At 44.7% G+C, this 18,648-nt stretch overlaps 3 protein-coding genes across 5 annotated transcripts; 1 reads left to right on the top strand and 2 right to left on the bottom strand.

Annotated features, from left to right (window-relative positions):
• Positions 1 to 1,429, bottom strand: LOC135388056 (transmembrane protein 267-like). Its single transcript, XM_064617352.1, has 2 exons — positions 1,043 to 1,429; positions 1 to 860 (listed from the first exon to the last, which is right to left on the bottom strand). Exons 1-2 carry the CDS (start codon positions 1,316 to 1,318, stop codon positions 528 to 530), a joined length of 609 nt encoding a protein of 202 aa, XP_064473422.1. The 5' UTR covers positions 1,319 to 1,429; the 3' UTR covers positions 1 to 527.
• LOC135388054 (sodium- and chloride-dependent GABA transporter 1-like) lies at positions 372 to 14,073 on the top strand. Of its 3 annotated transcripts, XM_064617347.1 has the most exons (16): positions 372 to 498; positions 1,764 to 1,981; positions 2,060 to 2,190; positions 3,256 to 3,545; positions 4,757 to 4,888; positions 5,689 to 5,905; positions 7,494 to 7,626; positions 7,740 to 7,874; positions 9,146 to 9,249; positions 9,325 to 9,449; positions 10,673 to 10,785; positions 10,839 to 10,967; positions 11,045 to 11,147; positions 11,936 to 12,036; positions 12,112 to 12,282; positions 13,754 to 14,073. In XM_064617347.1, exons 4-16 carry the CDS (start codon positions 3,260 to 3,262, stop codon positions 13,859 to 13,861), a joined length of 1,857 nt encoding a protein of 618 aa, XP_064473417.1. In that variant the 5' UTR covers positions 372 to 498; positions 1,764 to 1,981; positions 2,060 to 2,190; positions 3,256 to 3,259; the 3' UTR covers positions 13,862 to 14,073. The 3 variants fall into 3 exon arrangements, with proteins under 3 accessions (XP_064473417.1, XP_064473418.1, XP_064473416.1); XM_064617348.1 differs by lacking the exons at positions 1,764 to 1,981; positions 2,060 to 2,190 and adding an exon at positions 2,218 to 2,322; XM_064617346.1 differs by lacking the exon at positions 372 to 498 and having other exon boundaries at positions 1,411 to 1,981.
• Positions 14,074 to 16,312: 2,239 nt separating this feature from the next.
• Positions 16,313 to 17,209, bottom strand: LOC135387734 (galactoside alpha-(1,2)-fucosyltransferase 2-like). Its single transcript, XM_064616832.1, has one exon. It carries the CDS (start codon positions 17,207 to 17,209, stop codon positions 16,313 to 16,315), a length of 897 nt encoding a protein of 298 aa, XP_064472902.1.
• Positions 17,210 to 18,648: the final 1,439 nt, after the last annotated feature.

Raw genomic sequence — 18,648 nt, 5'->3', positions numbered from 1 at the left:
CCTGCGCATGAAAGGCATCTTTATTGGGTGCGACTTTGCGCTCGGCAGGGATATACACTGCCATCGGAATGTTTTCCCTTTGACGCCATTCTAGTTTGACCAATAAATTTGGCCTTGGTGCGTCAAACGGTAACCAATGCGGAAGCAGTAATGAGAGCAGATGTATAAAGGATAAACTATCTTGCACTTTCATGAATCATAGTGGGGATACTCAAATTCAGGAACGGCACAGTATTGCGATGTGATCGCAATTCCTACAATACCTTCCTGCAATACAAGGGCACAGATAAGAGAGACTAACGATTCGGCCGCAAACAATTGTTATAATCAGATAGTGAGGTGCGTTCATACGCGCAATGGGCAATTCATATCACAGATAATGCTGAATAATGTGCAATTTACGGGGCATTACCCTAAACCTATACAGACCTCTACCAACGTGAACCAGCGTAGTGTACGTCTGGATTTATCGTCACCAGTTCGGGAAAAGAACAACCTGTGAGCATTTTCTAAAATCTCTCTCGTAGTTAAACCAGAGACAACTTGGCTTCGTCGAAATGTGTGATACGTGGTACAGCTGAGTCTCGTGTCACAAAGGCAGACGAGATTACAATGGCTGCCAATCCGAAATAATAGGCTTCCAGTCTGAGAGGTGGAGTACTTCCAAACGGCCACAACCACAGGCCTCTCCGCAGTGCATCTCTAACATGATGTGTTGTGACTGCAACAAAAGCAGTCATTCCAATCCTGAATAGCTGTGGCCGTCCCAATAACTTAGCCAGTGCAATACTGAGTAGTATGATCAGCACGACGACTGAGGTGCAGTGCAAAAATGGCCTGTTCTTTAGGTTGGTGACATCCTGAAACAAATAAAATGATACTTTTACTCGTACATTTTGTGTTAGCAACGCAAACAGAAAGCTTATAGTAACAGGATCGGACAGTGTATTGGTGCTGAACTAATCTGCTGTGTAGGTGCTTTTGCGCAGAGAAAGTGTGCTCCGGTGAATTACATTGTGTCGTAAAATACGTTACCCTATACCTTAAGCTTGAACGATCCAGCTGCGATAAAGTGATCCACGTCAACAGAGCACGCAATGAGGCCGCACAATAGGCTTTCTTTCCAAACAGCAAGACAAGGAAAATTTCCGCAAGTTAGCATCCAGCATATCACTCCGACTAAGCCGTGCGTGGAGTTGTCCCATACTGCTCTCACTGCAGGCAGTCCCACGAAGTAGCTGTGCGATATGACAATGTCTCCAACGGTCGAAACGACGGCCAATGCAGCACATAATACTACATAACAGATTATTAGCATTACGGTTGCCGCAGAACAAGAAAAAGCTAGGATTTTCACGACATCGTTCCGAGTTTCGGAATTTGTAGGCCGTCGATATGAAGCCAACCATGTTTAGCCGCAATCTGGTAGCTTGCTCTAGTTTCGAGCACAATATGTTTTCTCGTATGAAGTAAACATGCCGTGCTGCTTCTGAAATTCTTGTTTGCTACAGTTCACAGCAATAATAACCATAGCGTATTACCACGCTCGGAAGTAAGCAGTTAGATCGGTGTTCGAAACTTTGAGTTGCTTGGCCACATTCCGCACGCACGTGCTTGTAAAGTTCTCTTGTCGTCTGCGCTTAGTCGCGCCGTCGCGCTTAGTCGTCTGCGTCGCCTCATTTTAGTCTGGAGTTGCACTCGATGTGTTTTCATGAGCTGCATCGTTGAATTTAGTAACTGTCAGCTTAAATTTTTGTCCCTAGAAGGAAAGTAAAGGGCCTGGTTTCGGTTCTGTCGCACCGGTTACTCAACACCGCTCCGACAGCCCCGAAAGATCCAGCTGCAACCGGATGCTTCATGCATGAATAGGACGTATTTGTTTCGGTCGTCAAAGTATCCCTGCAATAGCAGGGTATTCATTTCGCCAAGCCCCGTTTATTATTCACCAGAACCGTCAATAAGTCGATATTAGGACTACCGAGTGAGTATTCTTTTGAGTTCATGCCATGGTTCATTTTTCAAACGTTGACGAGCTCATCGCGCCATTTATACATTAAAGATGTGCTCCAATAATGCATTCGGCGGTTCAAGAACCATTAGGGAGTACATTATCGAAGAAACGTTCCAGTGAACTGCAAGCACAAGTTTCGTGACCATTGGTAGACCACCTACAAGCCAAGAGTGCAGAAAGTGAGTTCCTTATTGTTTTGATTGCAGACATTTGTTTCCTGACGATCTCCAGCCATCCCCTGTTGCTTCTTATGACCTAAGTACGTCGTGAGACGCCTTTATTGCTACTGATCAACCTTATCTCTATTGGAGGTGAGATATGAAATGTCAGTGCTCTTAGGAGAAAATGTGCCCCCTTACAAACAGGGCTAAGGTACGGGTAATGCAAGTACAACTGGCGCAGGCTCCTGCAGTCAGAAGGTTTTTGCTTTCGTGCTATATTCTGATCCTCCTATCCTTCATGCCTGTCAATGTAGGTGTGTTCACATATAGTAGGAGTGGTTGACAGAAGCTTTACCAGTGCAGAGCTACACTTTGCAGCATTATATGGACAAATAATGTGGATGTACCTGTTTGCACCACTGTGCACTCATACCTTTTGAGTATGTTCTGCCGTTAGGAGCATGTGTGTAAATGTGTCAGCTTTTTCACGTATGAAAAAATTTAGTGCTATAAATATTTTACCTTGCATGGCTTTACAGAGCCTAATAATGCGTAACTATTTGGCCACCTTCCTATGTCTTTTCTCTTTTTTTGTGTGACCTTCAGTGCTTGAGCTATTTTGACCATTTCAGACACCTGCCTAGCTATAAACTAAAGGAAATTGGCATCAGAAACCATAGCTATGTTAGCTGTTGCTGGCACTTTCCAAACAATATGTGTGTTGAAACCTGTGCGATGAGAGGTATTTGCTTACTGTAGAAGACCCAGTAAACCACAAACGTCTATTAGACGTCTATTAGACATACCAGAAACTTCCAAACATCTAAGACATTTGGGATGTCTAGTAGATATCCAGATATGTCCACATTCCATATGTCCATTTGTCCATATGTCCATTACATTCCATGGATGTTCCATGGATCGTTGGAAGCTCGTCCATAACTGTATAAATGCATGTCCTCTGGATGTAGCTGCTGGACATTTGTCACGTCCAGTGGATGCATTTGTGAGGCATTGCGACGTCCAATATACGTCCATTCGATGTTCCTACCAGATTAACGTAGCAGCAAAACTTATCTGCAGTACCATGACTGCAATGGCAGAAGAAAATGCTGCACCCTTAGTGAGCAGCAACGCATCGTCCGCACAAGCTGCGAAAGACGTGCCGCTGATCGCCGTTGACCGTGAGGAGGACCGAGCAAGCAAGCAAGAGGACCACAGAGTAGAGAGCTCCCAGTCAGCTGAGAGGAGCAACGAATTTGACCGCGGCAAATGGGAGGGCAAACTCGATTTTGTCTTTGGCTGCATCAACTACGCTGTGGGCCTCGGCAATGTGTGGAGATTTCCGTACCTGTGTTACGAAAATGGGGGAGGTGAGTTTTAATCTCTGCGTGGCTTTAATAAGGCCAGGGACCGGAACCGGAACTGACCCCGAACGGAAAAAAAAAAAAAACGTTATTATCTGACGAACCGAACCCGAACAATTTTTTTTGCTTGTCCTGAACCGAACCACAACTGAACCGAAAATAATTCATACGGTTACCAGTTCGGGAATTGGTTCAGAAGTGAAATAATTGTACTATACTGACCGACCTTTTTTTTGTTTGTTTATTTATTTTTTGTATTTGTTCTCCCTGAGCCAAACCCGAACCGATATACCTGAACCTGTTCAAGCTGATAATTTTGGTTCAGCGGAGGTAAACCCGAACCGAACCAATATGTCTGAACCTGAACCCGAACCAGACCGGAAAAAATACCGGTCTCGATCCCTGGATAAGGCAGCTTGGTTTCTGAAAGTTTTGGGGGCAATGCAAGCAATAGAATACTTTGAAAAGAATGTGTCATTGATGGACTTCAAAGCTGGCTGTGGTTCCTTATTGGTCGTCAAAATTCGCTCTCTGCACTCCATCTGTGCAATCTACAAGGTGTTTCGCCTTCTGTGTTACTTGTCTAGAAGTGACGGGGTCAACAGCGTTTATCTTTGGCGAGCTTTTGCCATGGCTTACAAACACTTTTGTCAATACTTATGGTGTCTGAAAATTGATCGAAGTGCTCGTAAGACATGGCCAAAGTTTGCCGAAGAAAAGTACCGTTGACCTCAGTTCTAAGACAAGTAGATTTTTAATAGCACATATTTTGTGATGCGTTAGGTGAAATGCCCTGTACCTGGTCGGACAGAAAGTGATTTGCTACTTATGATTCTTCAACACGTAAACTTCCTCAACAAAGGAATGGTGTATGTGCACTTGTTGGACTGGCTGTAAGAGCAAAACCTGTGCACAGCCTGTTATACAAAACAGGGGGCAGTGTTACGAAAACACTTTTTGTTTGTTCCTGTAAACAAGAATTCATACAAAATGGACCTACTGGATAAACTGCTATCCATCCGGTATAATTCCTTATCATTTGTTTGAATACATTGACCCCTAGAACATTTTAAGATTCATGCCTGCATGTGTTAGACCAGCACACAGGAATGCCATCTCGATGACATCAAATATTATTGCAGCACTTATCTGGATGATGTTTAACAATTGAACGATATTTTTCCCACACAACTACCTATGTTTCTTTGCTTTTCTAGGTGCCTTCCTAGTGCCTTATTTCTTCTGCCTTATTATGACTGCCATTCCAACATTTTATCTCGAAGTTGCCCTGGGCCAATACGTCAGTAAGGGGAGCATCGGTGTATGGAACCTCGTTCCAATGTTCAGAGGTGAGATAATGTTGTCACAGCACACTGTAATCATTCTAGACAATGCACAATACCATGTTGTCGACTAATGGTACGTTTTTGGAAACACCAGATATTGCACTTGGTGTGCAATTTTTGTTGAGCCTATAGACCGCTCCCTGTTTGTGAACAAATGACATCATAGTGTTCGACAGTGCCACCAATTTGGTAGAGTTGAGCTACTATCCTCAAAGCCTAGGGGCAAGGGGATTATGATGGTCCCTGAAAAGGACGCGACCTTCGGTCCTACTTTTCTTTCAATAGGAGGCAGGGGACAAGTGCCCGTTCGTGGAACTCAGCCCTCCCCTTCCGATTTGTTTGGTTTCAGTCTGTCTACCAACGTCATGGCGTTTCTCGCGTAGGGGTCTATTCAATTTGTGTGTCATATACTGCATATCTTCTCAGTTTATGATGTATGGCTTTGCAACAAAACGCATTGAATGTGGTGTCCTTTCTTGCTCTTTTTATTCGGTAGGCTTTTTAGGTAGTTTTTTTCTTAATCGAACCCGCTTAATCAACAGATTGTTCTCAACTTCATTACATAGAATTTCAGGTCTATGAACACAGTTATTTGTTTTTGTAACTGTTCTGTCAAACCTAATTGGCATGCTAATGCAAGGACATCACTCGAAAGTGACACATCGTACATCTGCACAATATGCACAATATAGTTTGATTTCGGTTTCCCCTCGTCACAGTGCAGTTGTTTTAAAATGTAAAGCTGAAACGAGTACAGGATGGAGCGCTACCGAATACATCTCGTACGTACAAATCTCTTACAGGTATAGGGATGGCATCGATGGTAATAGTATTCTTCTCCAACGTCTACTACATCATCATTGTGTCATGGATAATATTCTACCTGACTGCATCCTTTTCAATTCACGGCTTGCCTTGGGAACACTGTGGTAACTACTGGAACAGTGAACACTGCCACGAGTTCAACGGGACCGCTACCATAAATGACACTTATGCAACACCTATACAGGAGTACTGGGAGTGAGTTCTGTATCTGGGAGCTTATGTGTTTCTTCAATCGGATGAAGTGAATGCTTTTGAAAAAAAAAATAGTTTTCTAATACTAGCTAGTACCTCTTTTTTGTGTGTGTATGTGTTTTGAAATTGTATTTTTATGCTTCGTTAGATAAGTTTCATCTCTCTACTCTTTATTACGTCGAAAAGGGGAAAAAAATAAAACACTGTCAAGGAGCCCGCGAAGAGGGAATCACACACGTAACATGAAAAACGGTTAGGAGCAACTAATATTTATTCGAACAAGAACTTTCGTGCAAGAGACTGCACTTCTTCAGGTTACACAACTAAGTGCGACACGAGTATATATACCAAGTGAACAGATACAATAAAACAGGTTTCCAGAACTAAGTAAACACAAAACAACCAGACAGTAATACAATGCATCACGTGATTCACGTGATTCCTGATAGTTATGTGACGGTTGCTCACGTGATGCATTGTATTACTGTCTGGTTGTTTTGTGTTTACTTAGTTCTGGAAACCTGTTTTATTGTATCTGTTCACTTGGTATACATACTCGTGTCGCACTTAGTTGTGTAACCTGAAGAAGTGCAGTCTCTTGCACGAAAGTTCTTGTTCGAATAAATATTAGTTGCTCCTAACCGTTTTTCATGTTACTCTTTATTACTTCAAAACCAGTGGTCGACTACAGTTAATCTTGCAGAGTTTCCAGTAATTTATGCAGCCACCGAATACATATTGTATGGACTATGGGTAGGGTTCCAGGTTTTTGGAGTTTAGTTTCGGGTGTTACCGGAGGATGTTTTTCAGAGTTTATTGTTTGTTTGTTTTTTTCAAAAAACAGAGTTTTTCGGAGTGTATGATTTATAGCTCAGTTAATATCGAAATTTGGAGAAAACTTGACGACGCAAGCACAGTTGTGCAGCGAAAATGCAGTTATGTCACATTCATTGCTTCAATACATTTCGTGCGACGCACACTGAGGTGTTCCACAATTCCAAATGCACCCTTGTCCCTGTGCAGTGCTCACTCTTACATATGACAAAATCTGCATCGCGATCGCGGGACGATGTGAACTCTTCGAAATGAGGGTACTCCTCGACGTAGTCTCAGGGCAGCTTTCACTTGCGTCCCATCTTGTGGTCAGGACAGCAACTAGTTGCCCTTTCAAAAAGACCACTCCGTATGATTGCAGTTTGATGCTTATTTTAGTGCTTAGGTCAATGTAGGACAACGAAATCGGGAAACAGACTGGGGAAAAACCTGGGCGGTGAATCCTCAAGTGGTCGAGATGACCGCCGAAGAAAACGCTAGGTCACGGAAATCATTATTATGTTGCGATGGGGCTGGTATCCAAGTTAAGAAGAAACCCAGGACACAAAAGGACGCCAAGAACAATAACCCGGTTATCAGGGAAAACATGCCTGCCAAGCGGAGTTTTTCGGATTAATACGAATTACTTAAAATTTTACCGGAGTACGTTTTTCGGATTTTTTCGGATAAATCCGAAAACTCGGAACTCTAGTTATGGGTCCACCTGTTAACCTAACGTGCGATTTTATGCGATTACACTTCTATTCTATCATACTAGATGGCGAGTTCTGAAGGTTAGCAGTGGCCTGGAAGATCTCGGCGCACTTCGTGGCGAACTGGCCGTTTATCTTCTGATTGCCTGGATTATTGTGTACTTTGTAATTTGGAAGGGAATTCATAAGAGTGGAAAGGTGAGTGGCTGCTGCAGTACAGAACACTGCCTTATCGCTTCCACCCAAGTGGATCGTTGTTCATCAAACTTGCCACACCTCGTTGCTGAGCCTGTCTTTTTTCTTTCCTGCAGATAATTTGGTTCACTGCACTGTTTCCTTACGTCATAATGGGCGTTCTCCTGATTCGAGGAGTAACACTGCCAGGGGCTGCGACCGGTCTCTACTACTACATATCGCCCACTTGGGGAAAGTTGCTTTCACCACAGGTAGAGTTGTGCTACAAACAGTGGCGTAGCCACAGGGAGGGGTTTGGGGGTGCTCGAGTCCCCTCCCTACCTGTCACGGGCCGATCCACGCCAATCGTGCAAATCCGACGACAAAAAGTTATATATATATATATGGGGAAGGGGGTCTGGTTTTTCGAGTCTAGTCCCCCCTATCTTGGAGGTTTGGCTACGCCAGTAGCTACGAATATTTTGCAAACGTCGCTACTTTCTAATTAAATCCAGTGCATTGAGACATCAATCCATTTTAATGTTTTCGTGTTTTTTTCACGTTAGCGCCGCAAAGCAACTGTGAGTACAAGGGGCGTACAGATGTGGACAGGTGGAGAGAGGACAGCAGGAAGGTGTGGGGAGCAGGGGGGGTTAGTATGCGTCCTGGGCCGACTTCAGGGGGTACTGTGTCAACATGCGTCTGGAAAGTCTTGGGGAAAACCCAGGGAAAACCTCGGACAGCGCAGCCGGTGGTAGGATTTGAACCCACCACCTTGGCTAGCACGACCTTGGCTAAATGTAATTGATTGATTGATTGGTTGGTTGGTTGGTTGGATTAGCTGATTGAATTGATTCATTGAGTACTTGTACTATAGCCAATCAGACTGTGGACTTGGCATCCAGATAAAACACAAATGAAACAACATGAAACACGACATTTACTTCCACAGCTTCCATGTGTTCGATCAACCAGTTTCAGTGTCATTGATTGATTGATTGATTGAACACATGAAAGTCGTGGAAAAAATGTTTCACGTTGTTTCATTCTGTTGTGTGTTTCATTTCATTTGAGTCTCATTTATCACATTTTAGAGTGAACCCATCACCATGATTTCAAATGCTGCTTGTGGTTTTTCTTTCAATGAGATCGCACCATGATATCAAGTACCGCTCGTACACCAAGCATTCATATCGGCCACCTTTGATGCCATGCATTGTGTGTACAATATACCTATCTTTTATCTATCTATCTGCTATCATTTTGCAGTGACACTGTAGCATAGTTAAATCCTCGTGTTTTTTTGTTGTTTTGAAAGCCCGTGGGAAGACTTGTTTTATTTTGAGAGCCGTAAAATAGGGTAAAATCGTGCGTCAGTTACCTTTATTGGTCGCTAAATTTGCACATTGTGAAGTTCAGTCTTTTCAGGGAGTTTCCACCCCGATGATGGAGACTCAGATTGGGGTGCAAAAATATGGCTTTCACCCTGAAACACAAGGCTGCAAGTGTAGTTTGCAACTCAAAGCAACCAGCATTTTTGTAGGTGTGGATTGCTGCTGGAACACAGGTATTTTACACGTTTGGAGTTGGCTTTGGGTCCGTCATTGCTCTGGGCAGCTATAACAAGTTTCACCACAATTTCTTCAGGTGCGTATAACAGGTGCGATGCACGAAGGATTGCGGCCATCGACATCTAGCAAATTCCCCCCTCTGCTCTTGCAGGGACTCGATGGTATTATGTGTGGTAAACCCTTTGACCAGCATCATGGCTGGAACGGTGATATTTTCTGTGCTCGGACACCTCTCCCACCTCTCCGGCAGGGATGTCGGTGCTGTTGTTAAATCGGGTAGGAGTATCATCTCGTCACTATTGAGTATGGCTCTGAACATGTCCTACAAACTGTGGGTGAAATTTCACGCCTATTTTGCAAAAATCAGTGGACGAAGCTGCCCTACATCTTGTGCTTTTGAGATGAGAGTTTTAAGCAAGCAATTTGTATGCTTGTGCTTTAATGTAGACGCTGACAGGATCACATTAAGTGAGCTCATCCAGATGAGAAATTTTGGATGTTTGTTCTGAAACACTAATGTGCCTTCAAACTCCAAATATGCAGGGTGTTTCACCTAAAGTGATAAAAAATTCTAACTGGCGACGTACTCGCCAGAGGATTGTGGGACTTTCGGCAATTACCTTATGGAAACTTTTGCTGCCATTTAGGAAGGCTCTGGACAATTTTTAATTGAGGGAAATTTATTTCCCTAAAAAAATTGCAACAAAAATAGTCGAAAAAAATTAGTAAAAATTCTGCTTTAGCCCTGCCTGCTTGATTGCCGCAAAGAAGAGCACACGGAAGGTGCATGGAGATTAGGAAGTCTTCCCGCCTCTTGTTTTACCTTTCTTTGCCCCACTTTGACTTTGAAGCTGATGAAAACCGTCTTATCACAAAGAAGGCAAAACAAATTAAGGTGGCACACTTCCTCCTCTAGACGCACATTTCGCACACTCTTCTTTGCAAAAATCAAGGCGGAGGAGCCAAAGTGTAATTTTTACTAAGTTTAGTTTACTATTTCTGTGGCGATAGTGTACATAGGTTTTGTTGGGTTATCGTTTATAGTTATCTGTGGAGGACTTCATATTTATGTTAAAAAAAGGTTAGGTTCACTTGGCAATTTTCGAGGTTCGAATTGAAAAAATAAATTTCCCTCAATTACCAATTCTCCAAAGCCTTCCTAACTGGCAGCAAAAGTTTCCAGAAGGTAATTGCCTCAAATCCCACAATCCTTCGGCGAGTACGTCGCTAGTTAGAATTTTTTTGTCACTTTATGTGAAACACCCTGTATTTATGCAGATGTTCCTCAAAGCATGTGCATGTCAGCAAGGTTCAGTCAATGACATTAATAAAGTACTAGATAGAAATTTATAGTTTATGCCATCACTATGTACTACAGTGAAGTGCTTGCAGAGTCAGTAACAAGGTGTCTGCATGCAACTGCATGTAACACAATCACGAACACTTGCTCCGTGAACACCTCGTGTGAGTTGCTCATTGGTTGGATTACTTCTGAAAAGGTCCTGGTCTAGCATTCCTGGCTTACCCTGAAGTCGTGGCCAAGATGCCTGGAGCCCCAGTGTGGTCCGTCCTCTTCTTTCTTATGTTACTCATACTGGGAATTGACAGCCAGGTCAGTTGAAACCCTGTCTGAGAAGAAGAACTGATTTTTGGTGGACATTGCAGTTCTGTACGGCTGAAGCACTGGTGGCTGGCTTCACGGATGTCTGGCCTTGGCTGGTGACACGCAGAAAGTCGGTGACACTGCTGTTTTGCATGTTTCAGTTCCTACTTGGCCTTCCCATGGTGACGCAGGTATGGGGATTCAGCCTTATTTTTTTTGTCATGCAAGTCAGGTACAGTTGTTCAAGTACCCTCTTCTGAACATTCAGGGCGGCATTTATATCTTTCACCTGGTGGACACGTATGCAGTCTCCGGGATGACGCTGCTGTTTATTGTCTTCTTTCAAAATGTGTCCATATCATGGGCATACGGTGAGCATGCATCACTCCGTAACATAAGTGTCTTGCATAACTACAACGGTCCCTAGAGCAGCCTTTCTTACATAGTCAGCTTATGGCCAGAGTACATAATTTTCAATTTACCATAATTTCACGAGTATTAGCCACGGCTTATGCGCAATTTTTATTTATTTTTTCTCACGGGTACTCTTCAGCTTATCTGACGACTATTTTTTCCCTGGTATTTTCACCATACGCCGGTATTAACTGTCCGCCAATGCATGAACAGTGCGTATCAGAGGCGTTCACATTCAAGCAGACTGACCTTCCTGGTGCCTTCCCCTAAGCAGCTCTAATGAAAGTGGTGATACTGATTCATGTCTTCAGGAAGGCCAGTGACCCGTCGATCCATGAAAAACACACAACAATGGCACAGTCCGATCTTGGTAGAACCCTTGAACTGACCTCCTCTGTTGTACATCATGCTGACATCGAAGTATGGACCACAGGGTTTCTGGCCTTCCCTACGGTCTCCTTTGTCGCACAAATCAATCGTGGCGTATTGCCCGCGGCTTATCTGCGAGTGCAGCTTATTTTCCCGAAAATTTTCAAGGCGTTCCTAAAAACAGGTCCTGCGGCTTATCTGCGGTGCAGCTTGTACGCGTGAAATTATGGCAATTTCGTCAAAATCTGTAGTAATGGCTCCCACAAAGGAGCCATCAAAACTGCCCTCAGCATATTTAAAAAAAAAAGGGTAAAAGCGCTAAAAAGCATTTCCTGTTGCACGTATGAACGCGGCAATAACCTTTCGGTGCTCGCAGGTACACGCAAGTTCTGTAGCAACGTCAAGGAGATGATAGGACATCCTCCAAACATCTTCTTCCGTCTGACTTGGCAGTACGTTGTTCCTTTCGTTTGTGTGGTGAGTTTTGTTTAGTTCCTAGCACCATAACTTAGTGACCCACGTCTTGTGTCCTTAAGCACGTTCCCTTTTCAGAGCATATTTGTGTCGTCGATCATCCAGTACGAACCGCCGACTTACGCCAAAACATACGTGTACCCGTGGTGGGGCCAACTCTTGGGTTGGTCCATGGGCTTGGTTTCCATGGCAATGATTCCACTCTATATGGTCTACTTTATTTCCTCCAGGGAAGGGTCACTCGCAAATGTGAGTCACCGTGTCAGTACTGTGTCTGTCATCATTTTACGCACGGTTGAGCCAGTTCGATTTTGTGAGTGCGTAATGTGTGTAAGAGTTGATTTATTTATTTATTTATTCAAAAACATGTTGAAATATACAGTGTACATAGAGTGGAGGAGACTGAGGGGAAGACGCCCAGTTGATAAAATGTTGTTGGATGCACTGATTTGGTCATGCTAGAACAATTTGTAATGTGGTGTCCACAAAACCAAGTAACAAGAATTATTTCAATTAGTACGGACAAGGCCTGAAGCGTACAACAAAATCCCGAGAATAAAATTTTAATGAGAATGCAGAAGAAAAGCAGAAAAGCACCGTAACCTGGGCATTATTGAAGCAAATGACACAATTGAGCTGTTCTACTAAGAAACAGCCCAAAATATTGGAAGCGGAAATACATCTTTTTACCCGAAAAATGAAAACGTCAAAATATTTCGGGTCTGAAATATTAATCAGGTACTGTGTTGTGCGGGAAATTGTATTGCCTGATTGCTACTGATGTATTGGAAATTAAATTGCCTGAAATTGTATCGCGCCTGTTACAACGCTAGTTGAAAGTGCATTTAAATAACGCATGATTTAACGAATGTTGCACTTGGACACTACCTTGCATCCTCGAGACGTAAAAGGCCACGAAGTATGCCTTAAAGCTGATAGCAACGGAGAGATATCTCATTGGAGCGCTGGCAGTTTGATTCTGGCAAGATGCCAGTGGTGGATCCAGGGGGGAGGGGCATCGCCCCCCCCCCCCCCCAACTGTCAGTTTATACATTGGATTTCCCTCTCCCCTCCTCCACTACACACTTTGGCAAAGAAACCGCCCCACACCCCCAAAGCGAGGGTCTGGGTCTGCCCCTGCAAGATGCCTTCACAATCTACAACTTGATTCATTCTAAGCAGCTTCTTCTGTGTACGTGTTTTGACCACGACCTACTAGATTATAACAACCATGTCATAATCGGCAACCCGTATCAGGAGCTCGCCTGCACAATCCGCTAGGAGCGCTACGCATCGGCCCGCGAGATCTGCGTCGTGATTGGACGATGGAAATTTGAATTTTGAACGCCCAGAAGCGGACGTACGAAGAGCGTAGCAGACGACAGCAACAACTCCTATGCAAACGCGTAGGATGATGATGATGGTGATCAACTTTAGAAAGAAGCATCTCCCGTGGGACGAAAACACTACGGTAACCTGAAGTACAAAGTATTGCAGAAATTGAGGAAGCAATAACTGGGACGATGAGTAGCGCCACTGCCAGATTCCAAATGCGGTGCTGGAAAGGGGTGCCTATGACATGGTCGCTATAATCTAGTGGGTCGTGGTTTTGACAGCAAATTGGAGACACCCCTTTTGTATAGCGCACCAAACTACGCATCATTGGCACAAACTCTCACTACTGTACTAACGTAACGTGTTCACTTTGTGTTATCAACAGCGCATTCGTGAGGGCCTCATACCCAAGGTTCATCGAATTCGTCGTCCCAGCAACGATGATGTTCCCCTGCATGCCATCTCAAAAGCTGTTGCGTCTGGGACCAGTTGACGACAGTATTTGTTGCGAGATAAATTGCACACGTTCAATTTAATGTTATGTTTTAATGTTAAGTACAGCTCGGTATGTCAAATATTTTTTTACGGATTTATGTGCTGATTATTTATGTGGGTACCCTTGTGGATAATGTACGTCCTGTCATAACAAAGTAGACACGGAATTTATAAGAAATGATGAGAAAAAATAAAACAATTTGTTGTCGATTTATTTCTCAAACGATGCTGTGCTGCTGCGTTAGTTACTTGCACTACAATGCAGTCCACCCTATGCAGTGTTCAACATAACATATCAAAGAGTACTTTTGAAGTAGCGCAGAAGTCATTTTTAACTCTGTTTTCTTCCCATAAAACTGTTAAGTAGGTCAGTAAGATGCACCATGAGAAGTAATTCACACCGCAGAGTCATAATTATCGCAGAAATTGAATTTAAAGTACGCCGTAAAAATCGGCCGTGCGCAACAGCGGTGGGGCGCAGTACCAGCCTGTGATCTGCCTGGGACCTTGCGTGTCGCTACAGGGGCCACGCTCGCTGATTTGTCCAGAGCGATGTTGTCTGCTACTCAGCTGTCGTCTGCTTGGCTGTTTGGGGTTCTGCCAGAGCATTGCTCCTGAATCAGTCATTATTCGGCCGCTCCTTCTATCCCCAATGCTCAGAGGGAACTGGCAAAACTGGTTTACAGCGGCAAAGGGACAGGGTGCTGACCCTCACTGACCAGCGAACCAGATCGAGTTCCCCCTGTAACGTCATCGGTGACGTGGCCTCATACCTTCTCCTCCTCATTATACCCGGACTGGCGAGTTAAGGGTAAACGTGCGGAGCAATGTTTATGGGAGTTTTTGTCTGGGAAACAAAGTGCGCCACATCAAAACCTTTCGCGCTATTCGGTAAAATGGCACACACTTTCATCAGACGTCTTAATCTGAATTTTTTTTTTTTTTTTTTTGAGAAACAGAAAGTGTATGCTGCATTTACCACCACAAAATACGTTTTCTGGTGCAATGGCAATACAGTCGAGCCCGTTTATTACGATCACGATATAACGATAACTCCGATTTTTGCGATCAAATTGCTGGTTCCCGTCAGCTCACCGCCTGCAGTACTTGTAAACAAAGCTTGGAAGTATAGTGATCGTCGTGAAAAGGCTTGCTCGCGTAGAGCGATCAGAATTCTCCCGGCGGCCGGTACAATGCGCGAAAATCGAAGAGCAAGATTCCACCTTTTCATTGAAAGCAAATTAAGGAGACATTTTCCGAGCCGCGTTCGATGAGGAAAGGTACACTGCATCGGCTTGAAGTTGCGTGCTCGACGGATTTTGTACCGGTTCAAAACTTCGTCGCGCTCATGCCCTTGGGCTCTATATGTTCCAAAGGGGCAGTCCTGAGGAGCACATGCACAGCCGCAGCCATTAGCCAGTTTAATTACATCGTACGCTAACGTCCTTGCGTACACACGCGATAGCGTGGTGGTTGCGCGCAATGCGCGAAGCTCTTTTTCTGTTTTGCGCGTGCGCAGAATCACCAACGCTAACCACTACGTACGCAAAGGCGATAACGTACGATGAACTTTCGGGACTAAAGACACGGAAGGGCAAAGAAGTTTATGCCAGGCTCAGGGACTTTTTGTCAGCACAGTTCCCCCTGAAGTCGGCCCAGGACGCATAATAACCCTCCCCCGTCCCCCACTCCTTCCTGCTGTCCTCTCTCCATCTGTCCACCTATGTACGCCGCCCATGACCACAGGACGCATAATAACCCTCCCCCGTCCCCCACTCCTTCCTGCTGTCCTCTCTCCATCTGTCCACCTCTGTACGCCGCCCATGACAACAGTTGCTTCGCGGCGCTAACACAGAATTATAAAAAGTTTAGAGAATATTTGCAGCGACGCGGGGAGTAAGTTCCAGGGGAACTGAAATGGGGAGTAATTGCAGTCTGGGGACTAGAAGCTGTAGTTGTTCCACAAATTACTCCCTTTTTTCTTTTTTTCTTACACTTTTGAAACAGAACTTCTTAGCATATAGACGCTCCTCGTGAACCGTCATCCGTAATGACATCGTTCTCGCCCCTGATTTGTTTAAAACGGGAAGCGTACGCCTTCTTGTGACACTTATGCAGTTAATTGGCACAAAAAGGTGCACGCCCTGCTCTTTCCACAAATCAGGAGTTATGACAGTATCATTCTGTGCATGATTGGCCTCTCTCTCCAACGACCCTGTCGATTGTCGCCTACAAGAAAAACAAAACAAAAAGAACCTTAGGGATGCATGTTGCTCATGAAGCAATAATATTATTATAGAGATGGGAGACACGAAATTTGTATTCATTTTTTTTTTACCAGCTTTCCCATTTTGCCCTCGCACATGATACCACGCTGAGCGAGTCGATGGAAGCCAAGCAATTTACATGTATACCTTGATATCCTTAACCCCTAGATAAACCTGTCTTATCAGCTGCCCTGCGATATAACACGTTTATCTGCACCGTCTGCGTCCTGGTTTTTATTCTTCGCCGGCGATATCAGCTGAAGGGAAGATAAGTTTGCCTGCATATCAATCCACTCTGGCAAATAATGTGCCTCAGGTTCGAAAATCTTCCACCACTTGGAGTCCGGAGCAACGACGCTGTGGAAATAGATGGTTTCACCCCCGGCTAAGTAGGCGGCCCAGAAGCCGAAGATCCCGGTGGTCATAATGGTGTGGTTGCAGTGAGCCAGGAGTGCTAGGTCGTAACCCGGTGACGATTCGTTGAACTCTTCGGCGAAGTACACGTCACCTCTGGTGGCATCGATGTTCTCGCGGCACCAGGCTACTCCGTCGCTGGCCACCACGAACACGGGTTCATGGTACTTGACCCTGAAATACGTCATCGCTTTATCCAGGTAAGGTTTATCCGCTCTGAGTCCGTGGTCGATGTTCGCCGTGACGTAGTCACCGCGTCGCACGTGAACGCCGATGTACGTGGGGTCCTTCCTGCTACCCTTCAGCTTGGCCAGCGTGCTCCAGGACCGTCTCTTGACGTGGTCGTGGAAGCTGAAGTCCCGAAGGATTTCGCTTCGGTACTGGTGGAAGAATGTCCACGAACAGAAGTAGACACGGAGCTGCACGAACTGCGGTGCAATGTTGAGGTAACTGTCAGACATCCATTCATTAACGCTGAAGTCTGTCCAGGTAATGTTTTCTATCGTTTGATCCATGATCGGTAGCGTCAGTCGAAATAACGGAGACAGGATTCTGTACATATCTTTTCGGATGTAAGGTTCGTAGCCGTTCAGTTTGGCCAGGCCGTAGAGGACAGCGTAGGCTCCCATCTGGCTTTCAAGGCGGTCGTTTGTTCTTACAGTCATTAGACCTGTAACCACATTATACGTCAGGCAGTAATACGAATTTCAGTCGAAGTACAGCACCCATTTATTAGTGTGTAGCTGCCTGTCAACCCTCGTGTGGAGATCTATTGTCTGGGAATGGGAACATGGGATCGTGTGTAGCTTATGGTGTAGCATAGTGACAAAAATCAAGTCGTCATGCCTAGACAGGTTGGGACACAAGTTCATGGAACACGCGGACGGCGTACTTCTTCGGTGCGACACCCTAGCGGCTGGCGGAAGCGGATGGGTTCACTGTTTCGGAGGGGTGGAAGGGTGCGCTGTTAGTGACATACAGTGGTAGTTCCGGTGTCGCTTGGGTGTGCCTGGGAAGAGGAAGCTACCGCTGCGTCGCTTCCACCCTTCCCAAACAGTGAACTCACCCGCTTCCGCCGGCCGCTATAGGGTGTCGCACGGAAGAAAAAGTACGCTACTCGCGTGTTCCGTAAACTTTTGTCCCAACCTGTACTGTATGCAGACGAAGTTTTCGGTGGTCAGACAATCGCCTCCCGTGTTGAAATCTAAGGAAAATTGGCTACTTTTCGTTTTGTTTTGCGAAAATATTCTATTTTCATTAAGTTATACAGCGGGCAACAGGATACAGTATCGTCTGTGGCGATTATATACCCCAAATCATTATCGAAATAAAATATTTTGTTGCGAGAACACTGCACAGAAGCCTCCCTATAGCTCGGTGCGCGAAGAAAATTGAAGCATGTCTGGACTACGCCAATGTCCTATCCAATGGGCATTGCAAGACGTGGAAAACCTATCGCATAAAAACGGCTGCATCCTTGGATATTGTGCAAAAACGCGTCTATAAGCTTCATATCGGGCCACGGTTGGGGACAATTTTTAGGCGAAACGGTTTTTGAAAACAGGCTGGCGAGCACGTGATCTCACGCGACAGGACAATCACGTGACTTCTAAGCTATACGGTCGGTCGCTTCTACACTGGCTTCCCCTGTAAGGTTATCGCTTTCATATAGTATAGTCGGCATGAATTAGGGAACTTCCCAAGCAGGAAAACATATTGGCCCAATGTTGGCTAGATATTGGTCCAGTATTGAACCGATATTACCGATATCCAGCCAATGTTGGGCCACGGTATTATGCTGCTTGGGTTAGAACCTGTACAAGAAATACTAATATATTTACTACGTGAGTGGTGAGGATCCCTGCGAAATATCCTGTAGTATCTGACAGCAATGTAGCACGTGGTGCCGAAGAGAAGTACCAGGAGAAGGTGGTTTTGCAACCGGCGACTCAGACACGGTCTGCTGTGTCTGCGGGAAAATAAAATAAACACACACACACACATAATGAAATTACAATGCCCTGGAACGTAAAAATACCATAAGAAGGAAGAGCGCACCAGGAACACAGAGCCACGAAAAAAAAAAGAAAAAAAAAATCTACAA

The sequence above is a fragment of the Ornithodoros turicata genome, chromosome 3, assembly GCF_037126465.1.
Source record: "Ornithodoros turicata isolate Travis chromosome 3, ASM3712646v1, whole genome shotgun sequence".
In the NCBI taxonomy this organism is placed as follows: Eukaryota; Metazoa; Arthropoda; class Arachnida; order Ixodida; family Argasidae; genus Ornithodoros; species Ornithodoros turicata.
The sequence above is the reverse complement of the archived record's forward strand: the minus strand, read 5'-3'. Positions and strand labels throughout refer to the sequence as shown.

Excerpts from the sequence above, each read along its gene's own strand:
- LOC135388056 (XM_064617352.1), bottom strand. The coding sequence starts at position 1,318 with ATGCTAATAATCTGTTATGTAGTATTATGTGCTGCATTGGCCGTCGTT. Across the intron at positions 861-1,042 it reads CTGGATCGTTCAAGCTTAAG|GATGTCACCAACCTAAAGAA; the intron begins GTATAGGGTAAC and ends TATTTGTTTCAG.
- LOC135388054 (XM_064617348.1), top strand. The coding sequence starts at position 3,260 with ATGACTGCAATGGCAGAAGAAAATGCTGCACCCTTAGTGAGCAGCAAC. Across the intron at positions 4,889-5,688 it reads CCTCGTTCCAATGTTCAGAG|GTATAGGGATGGCATCGATG; the intron begins GTGAGATAATGT and ends AATCTCTTACAG. Across the intron at positions 5,906-7,493 it reads CCTATACAGGAGTACTGGGA|ATGGCGAGTTCTGAAGGTTA; the intron begins GTGAGTTCTGTA and ends CTATCATACTAG.
- LOC135387734 (XM_064616832.1), bottom strand. The coding sequence starts at position 17,209 with ATGACTGTAAGAACAAACGACCGCCTTGAAAGCCAGATGGGAGCCTAC.